The 21,447-nt window shown below is 35.0% G+C and overlaps 1 protein-coding gene and 1 long non-coding RNA gene across 14 annotated transcripts; both read left to right on the top strand.

The window, feature by feature from the left end:
* Nucleotides 1-3,500: 3,500 nt before the first annotated feature.
* LOC135152337 (uncharacterized) lies at nt 3,501-13,140 on the top strand. Its single transcript, XR_010291376.1, has 5 exons — nt 3,501-4,447; nt 5,870-6,128; nt 7,183-10,052; nt 11,475-11,733; nt 12,788-13,140. It is a non-coding gene; the product is annotated as an uncharacterized LOC135152337 (long non-coding RNA).
* A 2,040-nt stretch (nt 13,141-15,180) lies between these two features.
* Nucleotides 15,181-18,502, top strand: LOC108216296 (uncharacterized). Of its 13 annotated transcripts, none has more exons than XM_064091094.1 (8): nt 15,181-15,470; nt 16,167-16,313; nt 16,394-16,494; nt 17,241-17,296; nt 17,400-17,456; nt 17,541-17,603; nt 18,065-18,107; nt 18,193-18,502. In XM_064091094.1, the coding sequence occupies exons 4-8, from the start codon at nt 17,282-17,284 to the stop codon at nt 18,360-18,362; spliced, it is 348 nt and encodes a 115-aa protein (XP_063947164.1). In that variant the 5' UTR covers nt 15,181-15,470; nt 16,167-16,313; nt 16,394-16,494; nt 17,241-17,281; the 3' UTR covers nt 18,363-18,502. The 13 variants fall into 13 exon arrangements, with proteins under 13 accessions (XP_063947164.1, XP_063947161.1, XP_063947155.1 ...); XM_064091093.1 differs by having other exon boundaries at nt 15,182-15,470; nt 16,394-17,046; XM_064091091.1 differs by having other exon boundaries at nt 16,167-16,231; nt 17,241-17,456.
* Nucleotides 18,503-21,447: the final 2,945 nt, after the last annotated feature.

Here is a 21,447-nt window from a genome sequence, read left to right as displayed (position 1 = left end):
TTTCTGAAGTAGTGATATATATTTCTCCTTGTGCAGTAAGCCACAATCTCAGCATCAGCATCAGGTTTGGATTTCGAAGCGAAACCCTTGGTACGCAGATTAGTCGATACAAGAACCATCTGATTGACGTCATATTTGAGAAGACGTTGATGATCCAAGTAGAAGGTTCCAAACTTGCTCTCGTGAATGAACTTTACACAGTATGGGTTTCTGACGACTTGTGGACTATTATGAACAACATATTCTAGAAGTCGGTCACGAAGGAGTTCATTCAGATTTGAGCTGCGTCGAATCTTGTAACGAATCACCCAAATTTCAGTAAGAGATAAGAACTTGAATAAACCGATTGAAACTCTGAATGTTCTGTTTCTCTGAGTAGAAATGATAATCTTCCAAAGATTGAGGAGATTCTTGACACCAATAGTTATATATTCTAACTCAAGAGCAAGAGCACGCATAAACATATCCTCATTAGGATTAGCCTCTCTCAGGTCATAGATGAAAGATTTGAACTTACCATCCTCGAAAGGTTCCCTTTGAGGTCCAGAGAAGATCTGCCTGCAATATCCCAGCTTTCACCAACTTTCCGGGAGATATCTTCTTTCTTCTGCTTACACTTTGCATCCCAAAGTTTCTGTTTCCCCACCTTGATCAACTCATCATTGATCTTCTTTTCATCCACCATTCGTTGCAGTTCTCGAAGCTTTTCCTTGCTAGCTTCATGTTCAGCTTTAAACTTTTGAACCCTTTCCACGTGCGCAGGGTCAATAGGCTCTTGTTCGGTGAATAAAAAGCTTTCCTCAAAATGATCTTCTTCTTCAGCTTGGAAGTAGGCAGCATCAAATGCATCATCATCAGCAACATCTTCAGAAATGTTATCATAATCTTGATTAGAGAAGATGTCATCGGATGCAAGCATTTTGCCTTTAGACTTGTCATGTTTAGCTGCTTCAGAAGAGTCCTTTCCAGCTTCATCTCTTTTGCTTTCTCCACCCTTATCCTCCTGATCTTTATCCTTATCCTTCTCCCCCTTAGTTGAGGGATCCTCTGGAGTTGACTGAGCTGTAGACTTAGGAATCTTCAAAAAATCAACAACCTGGGCCAATGTTGTGACGGTCCAGGAATCCATGTGCCTGGATTCTAACGTCACCACACAAAAACCATTTTTAAAATACTTTGAAAACCTGTATATATTTTTTTTGAAAAGATAATAAAGCAAAGAATTTAAAACCCGAAAACTTTTAATAAAAGATTTAAATGAGAACATTTTAACCCCCTAAAAACAACAGGATCGCATCCAGGTTACAGTATTGAAATTAGAATCCACCACTAATTATTACACAACATCTCTTACCAGATCAGATCATCTTCGATAAGAAGAATCATTGTAAATCTACTCCAGCTATGACTTACATCTGAATCTCAGTAGCTCAACTCTAGCTAGCACCAACCTTATCAATCTTCCTGGACACTTCTCGACCACTGAGCATTCAATCAAATAAATCAAATAACACATCATTCACAAAATTCATATAATAATCCCATAATATTTATAAATAATTACAAGTACTTAAACAAACAAATCCACCAATACCACTTAATCGCATAACACATATAATCACATAATATTCATGTAGAATTTTCAAAAACAATATATGAAACTCAGTTTTGTAAAAACAATTATATACCAATAATACAATAACCCGGGCTTTAATATAAAATTTAAAAACTCATTAAACTGGAATAAAATATTAAATCTTATTCCTTTCTTTATAAGAACATCACTTTTATAATAATTAACAAATTTTAAAAATCCGGGTCATTACAAATGTTTGCTCCACGCTATGAAGTTTTGACATACAGAGCTCATGATTCTTGTCAAACCGAGAGTAAATACCCTTGACATGTTCGTCCAGTAGAGAAGTAACGGAAGTATCAGCAACTTTTTCCTGTAGAGTGACTAGCTCTCCGCTCTTCAACTTAGCATTTTCAGCAAAAAGTTTTTCACATTCAGCTCTCAGAGTAGCCATTTGTTCCTGTAACAGATGTGTGTTGGTGTGTGCACTCACCTCACGAACACTCGAAGAATGATCTCTATTCTCACGTGCATGTGTTTCGCTTGGTGTCTGCTTTTCTTCACTCGTGTTTATCACACTGTCACCAGTACCTGTATAAACTACCAAAGTTCCCTGAGATGGAACCATAGGTAGTGAAGGAACAAATTGTCCTTCGGATGCCTGTGAAGGCAGATTAACTTGCAAGCTGCCAAGTAGTCCCTGGTCAATAAAGAAAGAGTGATAAGAAAAGTTTTGATTAAACATGTTTTGAAAATCTGTGCACTCATTAAGTGTGGTAACAAATGGATCAGGTTGAGTGTTTACTAGCGTGAGTGCTAGTGATGTGCTTGACTCTTTACAGGGTACCGCGGTAGGACGGCAAATTTCAATAAACGCATCATGTTGAGAGAATGAATCTAGAGACTGTATATTTACCATTTCAGTATCCAAATCCTTTTGGGAGAAAATGGATGCGGCTGCAGTTGTCTCAGGTTCATCCACCCTTTGCTTCTTATGAGACAGAGCTGCGGGTTCACGAATCATAGCACTCCCACTCCGTTTCCGGGCTACCTTCTTAACAACAGGTGTAGTAGTGTTGGTGGAAGTGTTTGACGAAGAACCAGAGGTTGAAAAGAATTCATCAGCTTGTTTATGAACCTGGGTGTTTTCAGGGTCAATGCTGGCAGGCTGACACACAAAATCAAGATCTGATACATCAACAGAAAAATTAGATGAGAAGTTAGAAAGTACCTCAGCTACCCATCAGTCGTCGAGAAAGTCTTGTAGCTCCATGTTGATGTCAGAATCAGCTGGTAGTGGCTGAGAGGTTGATTGTGTTTGGGGGATGATTTGTGTTTGGATAGGTGAAGGTGTAGGTTCAGATTGTGATGGGAGTATGGATGATTGTTGTTCAGGGAAGAAGTTGTGTTGAAGTGGTTCTGTTTGAGGTGGTGGTGAATAGTGATGTAAAGGTGATTGGTGAGGGGATTTGTATGGAGAGTAGTGTGAGGATTGGCTAGAGGATTGGTAGCCTTGGATGAGAAGAAGTGGTTGAAGGTGATGTTGTTGTTGCATTTCTTGTTGTTCTGATTGTTGTTGAGGTTATTCTTGTTGAAGTTGTTGAGGTTGAAGTGGGGGAAGTGGTTCTCCTGGTTGAAGTTGTTGCAGTGGTTGAGGAGGTGGTGCCACTTGTAGCTGATATGGCTGTAACTGTGCATTGAACTGTTCCAGCATGGATGGAGTGACAGTGAGAGGAACCTGATTATGCTTCTTTGCCTTTGTAAGTCTGTTCATCAGCTTAGTGCAAGACTTAGATGTAGGAGCCACTAGTGAGTTCATGTAGAAGATCTTGCCTTCTTGAGACATCTTGTCATTCAAAAACAACATAAAGAATCTTGGATAGAAGCAGTCAACTTTGGCATTGTTTTGCACATTCCGATTGTAATGACCTGAATTTTTAAAATCTATTTATTATCATGAAAGTGATTTTCTAAAGGAAGGGAATGAGATTTAATATTTTATTCCATTTCAATTTTCAAAATGTTATATTTAAACTCCGGGTTATTGTGTTATTGGTATATAATTGTTTCTTCAAAATTGAGTTTCATATATTATTTTGAAAAATTCTAAATGATTATTATGTGATTATATTATCGAGAGTCAGTGTATTTTATTTCTATTGGATTGTTGAGCTGTGTTATCGATTTGCATTTGTTATGGATTTTATACTGATTTAATTATATAAAATGGTGTATTGCATATAAAATCATTTTTTTTATCGCTTTATGATTTCATTAAATATTTTTAGAGATTTATAAAATTCATAAAACAATATTTTGATAATTCTTCAGCTCTAAATGATTTTCCGTATAGATTCAAGTGGGGTCTTTCTATTTATTTCAAAAATGATCTAAAAATCATGAAAATCATATTTTATTAGTTTTTAAATATTTTAAGATTTTTAAAACTCTTTCGGTATTTATCTGGATCATTTTATCTGTGAGTTGTTCGTTAATTTGTTCGGAACCAGGCTAGCCAGAAGGGGACACGCGTTATGTTTTTAACTAAACTACGATACGTGTCTGGTTCCTACACTTTCAGTATATAAAACTTTTATTTTTTTTAATTGTTAATCTCTCCACCTCACCTCATCTCTCTCAATCTCTCGCTCTTCTCTCTCTCTGAAATCTCTCTCCCGTAATCTCTCTCTCGGATTTCCTCTCCCTCGCACAATCTCCTCTTACTCGATCTCTCTCCACTCTCACTTTCCGACGCCGCCATTTACCGCCCCAGTCGCCGCTGGTTCCTCGTTTTCCGGCCGCCCCTGCTTCCAGTCGCCGCGCTGCTCCGACCCCGGGCACCACCGGCTTCAATCTCTCCCTCTTCCTCCGGTTTCTCTCCTATTTTTCTCCCCTTTTCCTGCTAGTTTTCTTCTGTTTTGGGGCTACTGTATATCGTATGTATATGTGTGCGATTGGTGTGTGTATAATCTGGTCTGTGTGTGTATACCAGCGTGTATATGTTTTCGGGTGTGTGGGTCAACTGTGTGTGTTGACCGAGTAGGCACTGATGTGAGTCGTGTGCGTGTGCTGCGTGTATATGTTTTTGGTGTGGGGCCGAGTTTGTTAATTGATTATACGTGGCTGTGTAAATTGTTGTGTGGCTCGAGTCATAAAACTGATTTTGACACTCTTTTGGTTATTATTTCGGTTGTTGGTTCGTTGGGTTGAGTATTGATTGTTGGATAGTAGTTATAAAGTAAGTTATTTGGATTGATTACAGGTTTTGTTGGGATTTGTTGTGTCGATATGATATCGACTGGTAGTCCGATAAATAGAGGAGGTGCTGCCCGATTTTTAAATAAAATTTAGATTTTAAAATTATACGGGAGCGTATCCTATAATTATCGGACTATTAATCGAATTTACATAGTTACTGATTTGTGATATTTCTATAAAATCTATAAATAATATTTATGTGATTTGGTAGTAATAGCAGTACTACATAGTATTATTATTGATGTTAATGTGTGAAACTGTGTTTACTTGGTAATTTTTAAGATGTCGAATATTAATAAATATTAGTATTATTCTTTATTATTATTATTACTTTCACTAGTAATAATGATAGTAAATAATAATATTAATAATATAAATATGCGATATCTTAAATAGTTATAACGCTTTGCTTATTTAATTCAACTTGTATATATTTGAATATTTGAATTGAAGAGTATCCCAAATTGAGTATTATGGTAAGTGGTAAGTAAATGTATGGAAATATGTGATACCTGCTAAGTGCTACGTGTTAAATGTTAGAGTGTTATTCTTGATAGTATAATGTATTAATATTGAATTACTTTCCGTTTTAAAGATAAGCTGTTAGTTTCTTTCAATCATTATGTGTTTAGGTGCCGCATGTCTGGGCGGATTATTTATCATTATGTGCTAGGTGCCGCATGTCGGGGCGGGTACTTTTCTTATGTGATTTACTGCATGTCGAGGCAGATTTTCTTTATATTAGTATTTTATTTAGTTTAAAGAGCTTGATTTGATTGATTTGAAAACAGGGGGATAGTCCTATTTACGAATAGGTCATGCCGAATTTTCTGTAGAAATATTAACTTAAGTTACGCGTTCTCGTGTTAAATAATATTCTGAGTTGGTTGTAAGTTATAAAACTATAACGTGTGCTACTTGTTATGTGCTATACAATGTGCCATGTATATATATGTATATATATATCACGAAAGGGTAGAAATAGGATACTCGTTTCGGAAGGATACTAAAATAGTATCTTTTTGCTTATAATAGGATCGAGCATTGAGGGCGTGCTACCAAGCAAAGGCAGGAAAAGGTGAGAGTTGTATAGCGGTTCAGTAGTTACAGATTGTTCGAGACAAATAGAACCAGACGTTGGGGATCAAGATTAAAGTTAGATAAGATTTCGTATCAGGCTGCAGCAACCGCATGAGCGACATAGCAAAGAATCAGGAATAGTTGATGGTGATGTCTTGAGAAAGCAGAATAAGATAAGGATGTTAGCTAAGAGTGTATAAGCTAAGGACCAAAGGCAAGTATTCCATTTCTGTCTTATATATTTGAAAGTACAAGTATCCCTATCCTCACTTATCATTCAAGTGATACTTTCTTCAAATCCTACTATGCAAGTATCTTGAAACCTTCTTTTAGATATATTACAAGTACTCTGGAACTTTGTTGATATATTGCAAGTACCCCTGATCATACTCTTGATGGTTCAGATTACATATATGGATAATGTAGAGCAAGAATGCATGTCTTTATCAAATGATTCAAATATTAAATGTTTTAAGTACGTATTCCCCAGTTTCTATGGATTTTAATATCTTTTAAATTGTTTTAGGGGAATAGTAACTTGTGAATATCTATCCCGGATGAAATTCAAATTCTGAAAATGTTTAGTGATTATCATTGCTAAACCTGTGATATAATTCTTTGAGACATGGTATTGATTCATGAATATCATGTAATGGTTTTGAAAATGGGATGGATACAAATCAAATTGGAAACTGGAAATGGATCAGATATTCTTTTGGAGCTGCGTAAGAGGTCCGTTATTCGGTAACGGCCCAGCATGGTGGCATAAGAGGCTAGTGTGGTTGTGTACACTGTGAAACCACCTAGTCCAGCGTCTAAAGACCTAGCTAGTCTTTAGGTTCCGGAACATTATTTCGTGATGGCCGACTAGAGCCGTCCGGTGTTGATAGACTGATCAGCTATCTTCACCTGTTAGCGTCCAATATATCTGATATTCGTTTTAAGATAAAAAAACCTATTATAGCATGCTAGTGATAAAATTTTGAAACTAAAACTTATGATTATCACATTTTTGAGCATGCTAATAAAAGTTGATTTCCAGTTTTCTTATATCAAATGATGGTGACTGCTTTATACTCAAAGCATGCATGATTGCTATACTCTTGCTCTTATAAACAATTTTACGATCATATATCTTGTTTATTCCTATTGGTACTGCCGAGCATTTGATAACTTACCCTTGCAAACTATCTTCATACAACTGTTTTACTACTAGAACTTGCTGAGTATTTTAGCTCATTCTTGCTTTTCAATTCTAAACCTTTCAGCTAAGGCTAGAGATGGATTATCAGATTAGGCTGCGTATGAGAGTGATGCTAAGCTGCAAGGATTCTAAGTGGTTAAGTACATCAGAGATCAGGTTGTTTGTTTTCTGATTTCAATACTGTAACCTGGATGCGATCCTGTTTTTAGGGGGTTAAAGTGTTTCCTTTTAAACCTTTTATTAATGCTTTCAGGTTTTAAATTATTTGGTTTTCAGAAATATAGTTTTTCAAAAGTGTTTTAAAAGGTTCAAAAGTGTCTTTCTTCAAAACCTTATATAGAAAAGAAAAAAAAAAAAACCTCAGGGTTTTGAAATGTTTGTTATTACTTTCTTTCAAAAAAAAAAAAAAATTACAGATTTTAAATTGTTTTTCTTTTAGTGGCACCAAATCCAGACCCCCGGATTTGCGGGCTGTCACAGTTGGTATCAGAGCTACAGGTTATAAGTTATTGAAATCAGAATGTAGGTTGTATTAGGATTGTGTTTAGTGGGACCTCAACTAGAGATAAGTCAAGACTATTTGGTATAGTCTTTGTTGATAGAATTGAGGTAGATATTGGAGCATTGATTTCAAGTAATCATTTGGGATATCCTAGTTTCTAATTCGAGAACTAGTGAGTTGGATTTCAGGGACATGATGGAACCTTTAGTTTTCAATCTTTTTGAACTTGAGTTTGACTTTCTGAGTAACCAGAGGCAGCTAGACTTGTGTATTGACCTATCTAGTCTTGAGTGTTCCTTGTCATCTCTACCACTTTTTGAGTATTTGTTCGAGGGTCATCTATTATTCTTATGAAGTCATATAGAAGGAATATGAGATTTGATGGATCATTGTGAGAGGCCAGGTGTATAGTTCTTTATTTGAAAATTATATAGAAAGAGTGGTAGACTACTTGATATAGTATTATGAGTAGGTTACAACCTCAATGCTCTACACTGCTGATTGTGCAAAGTTGGATATGACTTCTGAAAGTACCAAGCTCGACAGGTGTTCTACCTAACGTGGATATGGGTGACGGGATCTACGAAGGTGAATATAAGTTAATAATATATATCGTAGAATCGAAACGAGTTATCAGAAAAATCGATCGAGAAGACATATGTGATAGCCTTGGCAATACCATCCTCAATATTGATTTTATTGAGCATTTTCACAGTTAGTGAATTGTTTTAATATCTCTTCTATAAAGACATTCATGAAGTCCCTTTGTCAAAAATTTGTATCTTTGGAAGCTATTCGATTTCAACTCTTAAGGTTCATATTAAAGATTCATTTCTTAAAAGTCAATCATTGTTGGTTGATTTTAAAATTTTCATATTTTCCACTCTAACTGAGATGAACAACCCTACTATAGGGGACACAAGGACTATCTGTCTGTGTGATAGAAGTTTGATGGGACGCCATCACTTGTGTGTGTTGTGATTACAAGAAGGCTGATAACCTTTAGTAGTGTCTAATATGGGCACGCAACACTAAGTTCGTTGGATCATATTGATCTCTCAGTCACTCGTTTATTCAGATGAAACCTATTTTGAAAACATTTTTGTTTTATGGCCAAATTCTCAAAGAATTATTCCGGAAAGTTAATTCTGCATTTGCGAAAATTTTAAGATTCCTATACCCTTAAAGTTGAGGGTATGCCAAGGTTAATCAATAGTGGATGACGATACGATATTGCGAAGCGTGTATGTTTTAGTTCTCTTCGCGGATTCTGAGGACAGAATCCTTATAAGGGGGGTTGAATGTAATATCCTAGATTTTTAATTCAGATATGATTATTATAGGTCTAATTTGTTTATATATTATGGTTGTCTTTAATTGAATATTGTGTGATGGTCTATATATGTTTCGTGGATTAGTAGATTACGTGTCCTCCTTCTTTCTTTGATTCCGAGGACGGAATCCTTATAAGGAGGGTAGATTGTAATGACCTGAATTTTTAAAATCTATTTATTATCATGAAAGTGATTTTCTAAAGGAAGGGAATGAGATTTAATATTTTATTCCATTTCAATTTTCAAAATGTTATATTTAAACTCCGGGTTATTGTGTTATTGGTATATAATTGTTTCTTCAAAATTGAGTTTCATATATTATTTTGAAAAATTCTAAATGATTATTATGTGATTATATTATCGAGAGTCAGTGTATTTTATTTCTATTGGATTGTTGAGCTGTGTTATCGATTTGCATTTGTTATGGATTTTATACTGATTTAATTATATAAAATGGTGTATTGCATATAAAATCATTTTTTTTATCGCTTTATGATTTCATTAAATATTTTTAGAGATTTATAAAATTCATAAAACAATATTTTGATAATTCTTCAGCTCTAAATGATTTTCCGTATAGATTCAAGTGGGGTCTTTCTATTTATTTCAAAAATGATCTAAAAATCATGAAAATCATATTTTATTAGTTTTTAAATATTTTAAGATTTTTAAAACTCTTTCGGTATTTATCTGGATCATTTTATCTGTGAGTTGTTCGTTAATTTGTTCGGAACCAGGCTAGCCAGAAGGGGACACGCGTTATGTTTTTAACTAAACTACGATACGTGTCTGGTTCCTACACTTTCAGTATATAAAACTTTTATTTTTTTTAATTGTTAATCTCTCCACCTCACCTCATCTCTCTCAATCTCTCGCTCTTCTCTCTCTCTGAAATCTCTCTCCCGTAATCTCTCTCTCGGATTTCCTCTCCCTCGCACAATCTCCTCTTACTCGATCTCTCTCCACTCTCACTTTCCGACGCCGCCATTTACCGCCCCAGTCGCCGCTGGTTCCTCGTTTTCCGGCCGCCCCTGCTTCCAGTCGCCGCGCTGCTCCGACCCCGGGCACCACCGGCTTCAATCTCTCCCTCTTCCTCCGGTTTCTCTCCTATTTTTCTCCCCTTTTCCTGCTAGTTTTCTTCTGTTTTGGGGCTACTGTATATCGTATGTATATGTGTGCGATTGGTGTGTGTATAATCTGGTCTGTGTGTGTATACCAGCGTGTATATGTTTTCGGGTGTGTGGGTCAACTGTGTGTGTTGACCGAGTAGGCACTGATGTGAGTCGTGTGCGTGTGCTGCGTGTATATGTTTTTGGTGTGGGGCCGAGTTTGTTAATTGATTATACGTGGCTGTGTAAATTGTTGTGTGGCTCGAGTCATAAAACTGATTTTGACACTCTTTTGGTTATTATTTCGGTTGTTGGTTCGTTGGGTTGAGTATTGATTGTTGGATAGTAGTTATAAAGTAAGTTATTTGGATTGATTACAGGTTTTGTTGGGATTTGTTGTGTCGATATGATATCGACTGGTAGTCCGATAAATAGAGGAGGTGCTGCCCGATTTTTAAATAAAATTTAGATTTTAAAATTATACGGGAGCGTATCCTATAATTATCGGACTATTAATCGAATTTACATAGTTACTGATTTGTGATATTTCTATAAAATCTATAAATAATATTTATGTGATTTGGTAGTAATAGCAGTACTACATAGTATTATTATTGATGTTAATGTGTGAAACTGTGTTTACTTGGTAATTTTTAAGATGTCGAATATTAATAAATATTAGTATTATTCTTTATTATTATTATTACTTTCACTAGTAATAATGATAGTAAATAATAATATTAATAATATAAATATGCGATATCTTAAATAGTTATAACGCTATGCTTATTTAATTCAACTTGTATATATTTGAATATTTGAATTGAAGAGTATCCCAAATTGAGTATTATGGTAAGTGGTAAGTAAATGTATGGAAATATGTGATACCTGCTAAGTGCTACGTGTTAAATGTTAGAGTGTTATTCTTGATAGTATAATGTATTAATATTGAATTACTTTCCGTTTTAAAGATAAGCTGTTAGTTTCTTTCAATCATTATGTGTTTAGGTGCCGCATGTCTGGGCGGATTATTTATCATTATGTGCTAGGTGCCGCATGTCGGGGCGGGTACTTTTCTTATGTGATTTACTGCATGTCGAGGCAGATTTTCTTTATATTAGTATTTTATTTAGTTTAAAGAGCTTGATTTGATTGATTTGAAAACAGGGGGATAGTCCTATTTACGAATAGGTCATGCCGAATTTTCTGTAGAAATATTAACTTAAGTTACGCGTTCTCGTGTTAAATAATATTCTGAGTTGGTTGTAAGTTATAAAACTATAACGTGTGCTACTTGTTATGTGCTATACAATGTGCCATGTATATATATGTATATATATATCACGAAAGGGTAGAAATAGGATACTCGTTTCGGAAGGATACTAAAATAGTATCTTTTTGCTTATAATAGGATCGAGCATTGAGGGCGTGCTACCAAGCAAAGGCAGGAAAAGGTGAGAGTTGTATAGCGGTTCAGTAGTTACAGATTGTTCGAGACAAATAGAACCAGACGTTGGGGATCAAGATTAAAGTTAGATAAGATTTCGTATCAGGCTGCAGCAACCGCATGAGCGACATAGCAAAGAATCAGGAATAGTTGATGGTGATGTCTTGAGAAAGCAGAATAAGATAAGGATGTTAGCTAAGAGTGTATAAGCTAAGGACCAAAGGCAAGTATTCCATTTCTGTCTTATATATTTGAAAGTACAAGTATCCCTATCCTCACTTATCATTCAAGTGATACTTTCTTCAAATCCTACTATGCAAGTATCTTGAAACCTTCTTTTAGATATATTACAAGTACTCTGGAACTTTGTTGATATATTGCAAGTACCCCTGATCATACTCTTGATGGTTCAGATTACATATATGGATAATGTAGAGCAAGAATGCATGTCTTTATCAAATGATTCAAATATTAAATGTTTTAAGTACGTATTCCCCAGTTTCTATGGATTTTAATATCTTTTAAATTGTTTTAGGGGAATAGTAACTTGTGAATATCTATCCCGGATGAAATTCAAATTCTGAAAATGTTTAGTGATTATCATTGCTAAACCTGTGATATAATTCTTTGAGACATGGTATTGATTCATGAATATCATGTAATGGTTTTGAAAATGGGATGGATACAAATCAAATTGGAAACTGGAAATGGATCAGATATTCTTTTGGAGCTGCGTAAGAGGTCCGTTATTCGGTAACGGCCCAGCATGGTGGCATAAGAGGCTAGTGTGGTTGTGTACACTGTGAAACCACCTAGTCCAGCGTCTAAAGACCTAGCTAGTCTTTAGGTTCCGGAACATTATTTCGTGATGGCCGACTAGAGCCGTCCGGTGTTGATAGACTGATCAGCTATCTTCACCTGTTAGCGTCCAATATATCTGATATTCGTTTTAAGATAAAAAAACCTATTATAGCATGCTAGTGATAAAATTTTGAAACTAAAACTTATGATTATCACATTTTTGAGCATGCTAATAAAAGTTGATTTCCAGTTTTCTTATATCAAATGATGGTGACTGCTTTATACTCAAAGCATGCATGATTGCTATACTCTTGCTCTTATAAACAATTTTACGATCATATATCTTGTTTATTCCTATTGGTACTGCCGAGCATTTGATAACTTACCCTTGCAAACTATCTTCATACAACTGTTTTACTACTAGAACTTGCTGAGTATTTTAGCTCATTCTTGCTTTTCAATTCTAAACCTTTCAGCTAAGGCTAGAGATGGATTATCAGATTAGGCTGCGTATGAGAGTGATGCTAAGCTGCAAGGATTCTAAGTGGTTAAGTACATCAGAGATCAGGTTGTTTGTTTTCTGATTTCAATACTGTAACCTGGATGCGATCCTGTTTTTAGGGGGTTAAAGTGTTTCCTTTTAAACCTTTTATTAATGCTTTCAGGTTTTAAATTATTTGGTTTTCAGAAATATAGTTTTTCAAAAGTGTTTTAAAAGGTTCAAAAGTGTCTTTCTTCAAAACCTTATATAGAAAAGAAAAAAAAAAAAACCTCAGGGTTTTGAAATGTTTGTTATTACTTTCTTTCAAAAAAAAAAAAAAATTACAGATTTTAAATTGTTTTTCTTTTAGTGGCACCAAATCCAGACCCCCGGATTTGCGGGCTGTCACACCGATTCATTACGGGACCAAGCTTGTTGATAATAACTTTCATTAGAATCTCCCCAAAATTGATAGGACGATTATGGGCACAACAGAATCCAAAGACCTGTAGAAGGGAAGATATATTACAAAAATTTCTCTGGTCAGTGCACTAGTACAAAAATGACTTTCTGTGTCTCCCCTTTAGCGTCGGTTAAAGATAAAACCGACGCCATAGATACTTTTATGCATCGGTCGGGAAAAACACCGACGCTTTAGGTTCACTTGTAGCGTCGGTCAAGAGAATGCCGATGCTATAGGTTCACTCGTAGCGTCGGTCGCGAGAACGCCGACGCTATAGGTTCACATGAAGCGTCGGCCACGAGAACGCCGACGCTATAGGTTCACTTGTAGCGTCGGTCAAGATGACGCCGACGCTATAGGTTTACTTGTAGCGTTGGTCAAGAGAATGCCGACGCTGTATGTTCACTTGTAGCATCAGACAAGAGAACGCCGACGCTATAGGTTCACTTGTAGCGTTGGTCAACAGAATGCCGACGCTATATGTTCACTTGTAGCGTCCGTCAAGAGAATGCTGACACTATAAACCAATTTATTGCGTCGGTTGTTTAGAAGGACGACACTTTAGGTGTTATATTGTTTTTAAAACTATATTATATTATATTATTTTATACTCCCTCCGTCCCTATTTATCTGTCCACTTTGGAAGTAAAAATTTGTCCCTATTTATCTGTCCATTTATACTTTCAAAACTAATTTAATGATAGTTTTTCAAATATATCTCCATAATTTCAATTTTCAAGGCTTGCCTTATTTAAAACTTGGTTGAATTCATGTTTTCAAGACATAAAATAGGGGTATTCCACCATTTTCAAGATATTAATTAGAGGTATTTAATGAAAAAGTTCATACAATCAATTATTCTTTGGTATGTGTTTTTTTTCCAAAATGGACGGATAAAAAGGGACGGAGGGAGTAATTAATTTAACATATGATTCTACGTAAAATATAGTTTTAATATTATATTTAAAATTATATCATATAAAATTTGAAATATTTATTATTAAAAATATAATCTTATAATAGTAATTAAGTTAAATCATTTATATTATAATAAAAAAATAATTTTGTTATAATTTTAATTTTTATTATATATAATATAATATTGAAAATTAAAAATTTTATATTATTAGCAAAATTATCTTTTATAGTGCAATTGTAACATGGAAAACATAAAAAAGAAAGAAAAGAAAAACATAGCTAGCAGTAGATGGATAATACAATTGGGTAAATTATATCATATAAAATATAACTAAAAATTGAAATATGTATAGTTAAAAATACATTCTTATAATTATATATTAAATTAAATTTTATATATTATAATTTAAAAGTATATATTACATATATTATTAAAATTATATATTACATTATTACAATATAATTTTAAAAATATATTATAATATATGATTTAAAATATATTTAAAAAATGTTATAATATATAATATTATTTTAAAATTGTGACGACCCGGATATTTAAAAATTACTCCCTCCGTCCCATTTTAGTTGTCACATTTGGTTTTGTGCCGGTCAAATTGACCAAAATTTGACTGAAACTTATTAATATTTTATCAATTGAAAAAATAAAAAAATATGCCACCGGAAATAACTTTTAATCTACTTTAAGACGTAATTTTCAGTTTTTTAAATCTAATAATTGATTTCTTCGATTCGTGATGCTTATATATACTCCCTCCGTCCCAGCAGGAAGCTTACGTTCACTGTTTGCACGTATTTTGAGGTTCTTATAAAGTATAGTTCATTAACGTTTTTTTAAATAATTTTTTTTCTGAATAAAAGTTTAAACGTCAAACTTTTTTTCAGGATTTTTTTCCGGAAAAAACACATTATAGAACTATATTTTATCGGAGTCTCAAAATGCGTGCCGAAAAGTAACGTAAAGAACCTGGTGGGACGGAGGGAGTATATAGGTTCGGGTAATTCCATTGTGCGGCACAACAACGGTGGCAGGTGATGTTAGAATCGGGGTTGAAAACAGTTTGAGGCAAAAGGAGATGAGTGTATAGTCGAGGGTTTCCTGGCGTTGAAAGATGGAGGTGAGAGTTTTGACGAAGGTTCAGGTGAGGGAAGGGAAGAGGTCGAAGCTTCGCCGGAGTTGGCGAGGTCGACGGAATGAGGCGGCTCCGCCGTGGTTTTGGCAGGACAGAAGAGAGGAAGGTTGAGTCAGTGGTGGTCAGGACTATGGAAAAGCCGATTGGTAAGGTTATATGAGTTTGTGTTTATATATGTGTGTTTTTATCTGCTGGGTGTATATACATATATGTGTATTCTGGTTTGTATATATGTGCTTAGTTGATATTTGAATTTGTTTTGCGATTACTACGTTAATTAGTAGTGTAATTATATGAGTTGAGTAATTGAATTAACAAGAGTATATGATTGAATATCAAAGCTTTTGAATTGAGAATATGTGTACGAGTGTGATGATGGTGTATATGTTTTTAGAATGGATTAAGAGTTAAAGTAGTGGATTAAAGATTTAGAACTATATAAAATTAAGCTGAAATTTATGACTATTGCTGGTCTGTTTTGGTAGCATAGTTCTGGGCTCATTGAGTCAATTTATATGATTAATATTTCTGTGACAAATGTGCTCCTTGATGTCTAGATCATGTACGAAAAAGAATTAGATTGATTTGTTAAACGAGCTAAAAGATATGTATGTTTTAGTGCGAGGTGCGCAGAAAATTCTGGACAGTTTTATGTGTCCTGTTCCAGGCCGTGTTATGCTACCTTATATTTGTGCTTTGCTTCTGAAATTTTTACTGGAGTTAGATGTTGGGGTCTAGAACGTGTCATTAAAATTTTATACAAACAGACCAATTTGTCTATTTAATAAAAATCTTAACGTCGGGCTGGTTTTGTTGTACGGTTTCTGGTTCCTGATTTGCAGGCTTGTTTTACTGCTTTAAACTTGGAGAAGTTAGGAGATGTTGCCATTAAGCATGTCACTCCTGGGTCGGTATTTTATTATATTACTTTTGTAATTCAACTCTTATCTCAGTGGTCCTGTACCCATGTTTCCAGCAAGAACATTCAAGTATGCATGTTGCTCTCAATTAGTTTACATTTGTCTATTTACAAATTACTATGTTAAATTAAATTGGTTCCTTTGTATAGTTTTGTGGGAAACCCTTTGATGTGCGGAAGCCATGTCCATCAAGGTTGATCTGGATCAGTCACTCCTGTTCCTCTTTCATTCTCCCTGAATCCATCCTCTGGTAAAAAATTTCATCTCTAAATATCGATATCTTACTCTGATTTTTCATGAATATCCTAATTAATATATGTTGTTTACATTGTTTAGGTAAAAAACATATATTTATTATGACTTATTTATGTGATGTCGTCAATGTTTTGACAGTGTCCTAATAGTTTCTCTATATGTGGGCATCTATTACATACTGACTGCCTCTACTTCTTTAGAAATTCCCATACATATAATCAAATAATTAATTCAAACACTTATACATGAAATTGAGCTTTCAATTCCCATTAACAGAATTCGTTATAACCATGAACGAAATACAAATAGCTTGGAATAATTGTCCACAGTTTGCACATGCAGTGTCAAGCAGGATAGTAATGTCTTTGAATTTCAGGCTACACAAAGAGAAAAGGAGGTACAGGGATTGAAAATGAGATTAAGGTTCCGAGAATCTAGAATAGACTGGAAGACCTTGCTTCTGGTAAGATATTAGCCGAGACACACTTGCTGAAAGAAAAGGAAGAATACCTACATGAAATTTGCACCAGAAAGAGGAGATTAGAAAGTATGTTAACATAATTATAGTGAAAATATTTGGTCTCTAAACTGATATATTGACCAGAGCACTAATATTATCTCTGCCATATTTTTTACAACCATTCTTTTATCAAGTTACTGAACTGGTTCCTAAATTCCAATAATGTATTGGATTTTAGAACTAAAAATAGTTCTTTGGATTGCTGATGTTTGAAAATACAGATTAAAATTAATCTCCGAGGAAGGTGAATGGGAAAGGATGTATGAACATTGAACAGGTTATGATTTTACAGAATTAGGCACACCTGTTGGCTGCATCTTTTTCTCGTGTCTAATCTTCTTGTCCAGATAATTATGTTTATATTTCCACATAATATGCAGTTACTCGAAGCCCTTGACTGGAAACTTATGCACGAATCTGATCTATTGACTATTCAGGTTCTCAGTGAACATGATAACGTGTTAAGATTTTACATTTTGTTTTATTTTGAGCCTGAGTTTTTTGCTTTTCTGTTTCTACAGAGAACTATATCTGAGATGGTTATTGATGCTTCAAATGATATTAACTTGTTGCCTTACCCCAAGGTAACATCTTAATATTTTCATGTCAAATGATACTAGTTTTCCTGCGTGCCTATAGTTTGCTGATGTTATTTATATAACATGAAGTACGTGTACTACCCTTCTCATTTTAATGCCAGGCTTTTGCTAATGCTTCATATCATCTATAATTTACGTGCACTTATTATTGTTTCCATAATGCCTTGTCTATATATTATCATATAGTTCTGGACTTGCTATGATGTCCATAACTATATAAGAAGATGAAGATGAACTAGACTTCTAACCGGGTGGTATTTAAGTTAACATCAAGATTACTTGCAATAACTTTCTCGAGGGAAATTTGCTTCAATATTTTTAGTGAAATATGTTTTATTGTCCTTTTAACATTTTGTTGATGCCAAGTTCTAGAATGCATAATTTCGATAGTTTTTTTAGCATCTTCATGAACTCAGCTGACTCCCAGAGCTGATTTCCCTGTTCAGTTTAAAGCAGCAACAAAGTGGTTAAATATTTTAGTCGATGCAGGTACACTGATGTCCTTGTTTACTTCTTTCTGTTAGCTAATTAGTACAACTGAAATCTTATATATTGAGGAAATATTGATGAACAGATGCAGGATTAGCTGATTGTCTAAGTCCTGATGCTATTGAGTGCCTTCTTAATTTTCTCGAGGAGATTGATAACAGGAAAGACCTTGACATCGCCATCCAGGTTTTGGTTAGAGAGGAAGATGTGGATGCTCCTAGTTTGTGGTCATGCGTGGACGCGGGAGAAAGTTGATAGGGCATTCAAATATAAAAATATGGCTATTAACTATTAAGTTTACATTATAGATTGCTTCGTAGAGGCATATTTTTTAATGTAATAAACAATTATGTAAATCTTTTTTATTATTAAGATCTGATGGTTTATTTTTTTAATGTAATCTAAGTCTATTTTATGATCCCAGTGAATTGTCCAATTAAATGAAAATATTATATTTAAAAATATATTTTTTTTACAAAAAAAATATTTTAGGCGTCGGTTATTTGGACAGCCGACGCAATAGGTCAGGACTCTAGCGTCGGTTATTTAAAACGCCGACGCCGTAGGTCAGGACTATAGCGTCGGCATTTCAGATAACCGACGCTAAATATAGACCTATAGTGTCGGTTATTCAAATGACCGACGCAATTGGTCAGGCCTATAGCGTTGGTTGGTTGAATGACCGACGGTGATGTTAGACCTATAGCGTCGGCATTTCAGATAACGACACTAATGTTAGGTCTATAGCGTCAGCATTTCTGGTAACCGACGCTATTGTTATGACAATAGTGTCGCCTATTTAACTGACGGTAAAGACCTATACCTATAGCGTCTCCTACATTTACTACGCCACTTAACCGACGCTTTAGGGGTTATTTGACCGACGCTAAAAGTCCAGTTTGTACTAGTGGTGGGAGCAAATACTTTTGCAAAAATATCAAAGTACACATCCCACTCAGCTCTTAGGTTGCCCTTAGACATCTTTGACCGCTAGATATCCCCTTGGTAGTGAATTGTCTGAAAGAAGTGAGTTAATTCATGGTCAGACGGAATCTCAGCAAAGTTATTTCTCGGGAAGCCATGTATTTTGTTCACATCATCCGTAGTAATTGTGATTCGCTTGCCTCCTCTAATTTCACCAATGATCTTGTAATTATCCAAAGTTGTTGAATTAACTGCAGTGGAAAAAAAATCGTAGAGGGGTTGCACTTGAATATCTGCAGAGGCAGTAATGGCCGTGCTGGCTAAAGATTGTTCATTCAGAAAACGAATCCACGGCCTGAAGCAAAGTGAGCAAGAATCGGGAATCCATAATAGTTCGTCTCCATAATATTGAATTGACCATTCATTTTAATAATTAAAAGTTGAATTAAGCGAGAATTTTTCAAATAAAGTGATAATTCTCAAATATCTCACAAATTTCAAATAATAATTAATTGACAATTAATTAGTTAATTAATAATTCGAATAATAAAAATAATATCGAATTAAAACTTAATTAATTTATAAATGGCCTAAATTCAATTTCACCACAACAAACGAGCCAAACAGGGTCTTAAGTCCACTATCTCCAAATAAAGCCACAACTCCAAACAAAGCCTTAAGTAAAAAATAACCCAAATAATGAACAAGTGAACACCCAAACACTGCCCTAAGTGAAAATCCCCAAATTAGATCAAAAGCCCCAAATCATATTACGATAACCCTAACCCACTGTAAAACCAAATCGAACACAACAGATTACACGATCAATACGCAGGAAACCCAGCAACTTAGTCCATAAAACCGAGATGAACAAATCTGAAATCAAAAACCGAAAACAGTCCAGAGTTCTTTCGACTCACAAACGGATAAATCGATAGTAAATAGCAAGAACATGGTTCGATTTCGACAGAAAAACAAAGGCAGAGAATCAACCGATTAAACACACTAAAGCGGACAAATGGAAGACTCGCCGGATTTCACGAAAAATGGGCAGGGCTTCGGTTGTCGATAACGATAATCGAAGCAACCAGCAAGCAAAATAGCTTGAAAAAGACGAAACCAGCAAGTTTTTGTCGAATCAAAACTTGAAAAACGAAGCAGTTCGTGTGTGTGAATCGTTGTGTGTAAAGGAGAGATGGAGGGGATGAATTGATCGTGCAAGCAAAGAAAGAAGATGTCTTGTGGGTTGTAAGAAGTTCTGGCAAGACAAATTGAGTTTATGTCTTGGAGGGTTTGATTTGAAGGGCTCGGGACGACAATCGGTATGATTGTCGTTCGAGTCGTTTGAGTGTAGAGGCGGTTCGACTGGGGTTTTAGTCAATGAGGCGCGTGTAAGACAAACAAATGATTTGTCCTGAAGGTTTGGTGTATTACACACGCGTGTGTGAGAATAGAATATAAGACAAACTACATAATTATCTTGGTAGTAAAATAAAACGGCAGTGACAATTACAGATAGGGGAGAGCATGGGCCGGTTCGGCTCGGTTTCGGGATAAAACCGGAACCGCAACCATATATCTTCGGTTTTTAAAATGGAAAACTGCAACCACCGGTTCGGATTCGGTTTAAAAATCCCGGTTCGGTTGTAATCGGCTCGGTTTCGGATACAAAACCGACCAACATGTATCAGAGACATTGCTACTGCCACTGCACAATTTTTCAAGACTCGACTGAGTTATAAACAATATTTATCTCTTTTTTAGACTATAATATTTCTCTTTTGTTTTAGCCAAGGATCAATGTGTGTTTGTTTGTTTCATGATGATTTGAGGAGTTCTGTTTTTGTCCTGTTTGTTTTTTCTTCTCTGGGGTGCCCTAACCTACCTTTCCAGCTCTGTTTTTTTTAGCCTTTTAATTCTCTAGTGTTTTTTCCTTCGAAGACAATGGTTGGATATTTCAACATAACAGGACATATATCCGGGAACCATATTTATCAGTGGAAGTCTATCTCCTTAATAATAATAGAGTTGTTTGCAGACACTAGAGTGTTGTCTTGAAATCTAAACTAGTATAAAGAAATTACTAAAAGCTTCACCTTGAGGCTTCAACTTAATATGATATAAATTAAACATTTATTTATATTATTATATATAATATTCATTATTATTATTTTAATAACCGGTTCGGTTCGGTTTTATCGGTTCGGTTGGGAGCAATAACCGGAACCCAACCATTTAAATCGGATCGGTTTTTAATTTTTCGGTTTCGGTTTCGGATCAGTTTTCTCCGATTTTTCCCGGTTTCGGTTCGGTTTCGGTTCCGAATCGGTTTTTTGCTTAGCCCTAATTATAGAGCAGGGCAATACAACTTAAACAAATGTCTTGCCGAAGGTTAGGTCCGTTCTGACACACGTGT

The sequence above is a fragment of the Daucus carota genome, chromosome 4, assembly GCF_001625215.2.
Source record: "Daucus carota subsp. sativus chromosome 4, DH1 v3.0, whole genome shotgun sequence".
NCBI lineage: Eukaryota > Viridiplantae > Streptophyta > Magnoliopsida > Apiales > Apiaceae > Daucus > Daucus carota.
Note: the sequence above shows the minus strand (reverse complement) of the source record. Positions and strands in the feature narration are given on the sequence as shown.

What these genes read in the sequence shown, in the direction of transcription:
- LOC108216296 (XM_064091088.1), top strand. Translation starts at nt 17,373, where the DNA reads ATGTTTATATTTCCACATAATATGCAGTTACTCGAAGCCCTTGACTGG. An exon ending in ACTTGTTGCCTTACCCCAAG is followed by an intron (nt 17,604 to 18,064) that starts GTAACATCTTAA and finishes TTCCCTGTTCAG; the next exon opens with TTTAAAGCAGCAACAAAGTG. An exon ending in AAATATTTTAGTCGATGCAG is followed by an intron (nt 18,108 to 18,192) that starts GTACACTGATGT and finishes ATTGATGAACAG; the next exon opens with ATGCAGGATTAGCTGATTGT.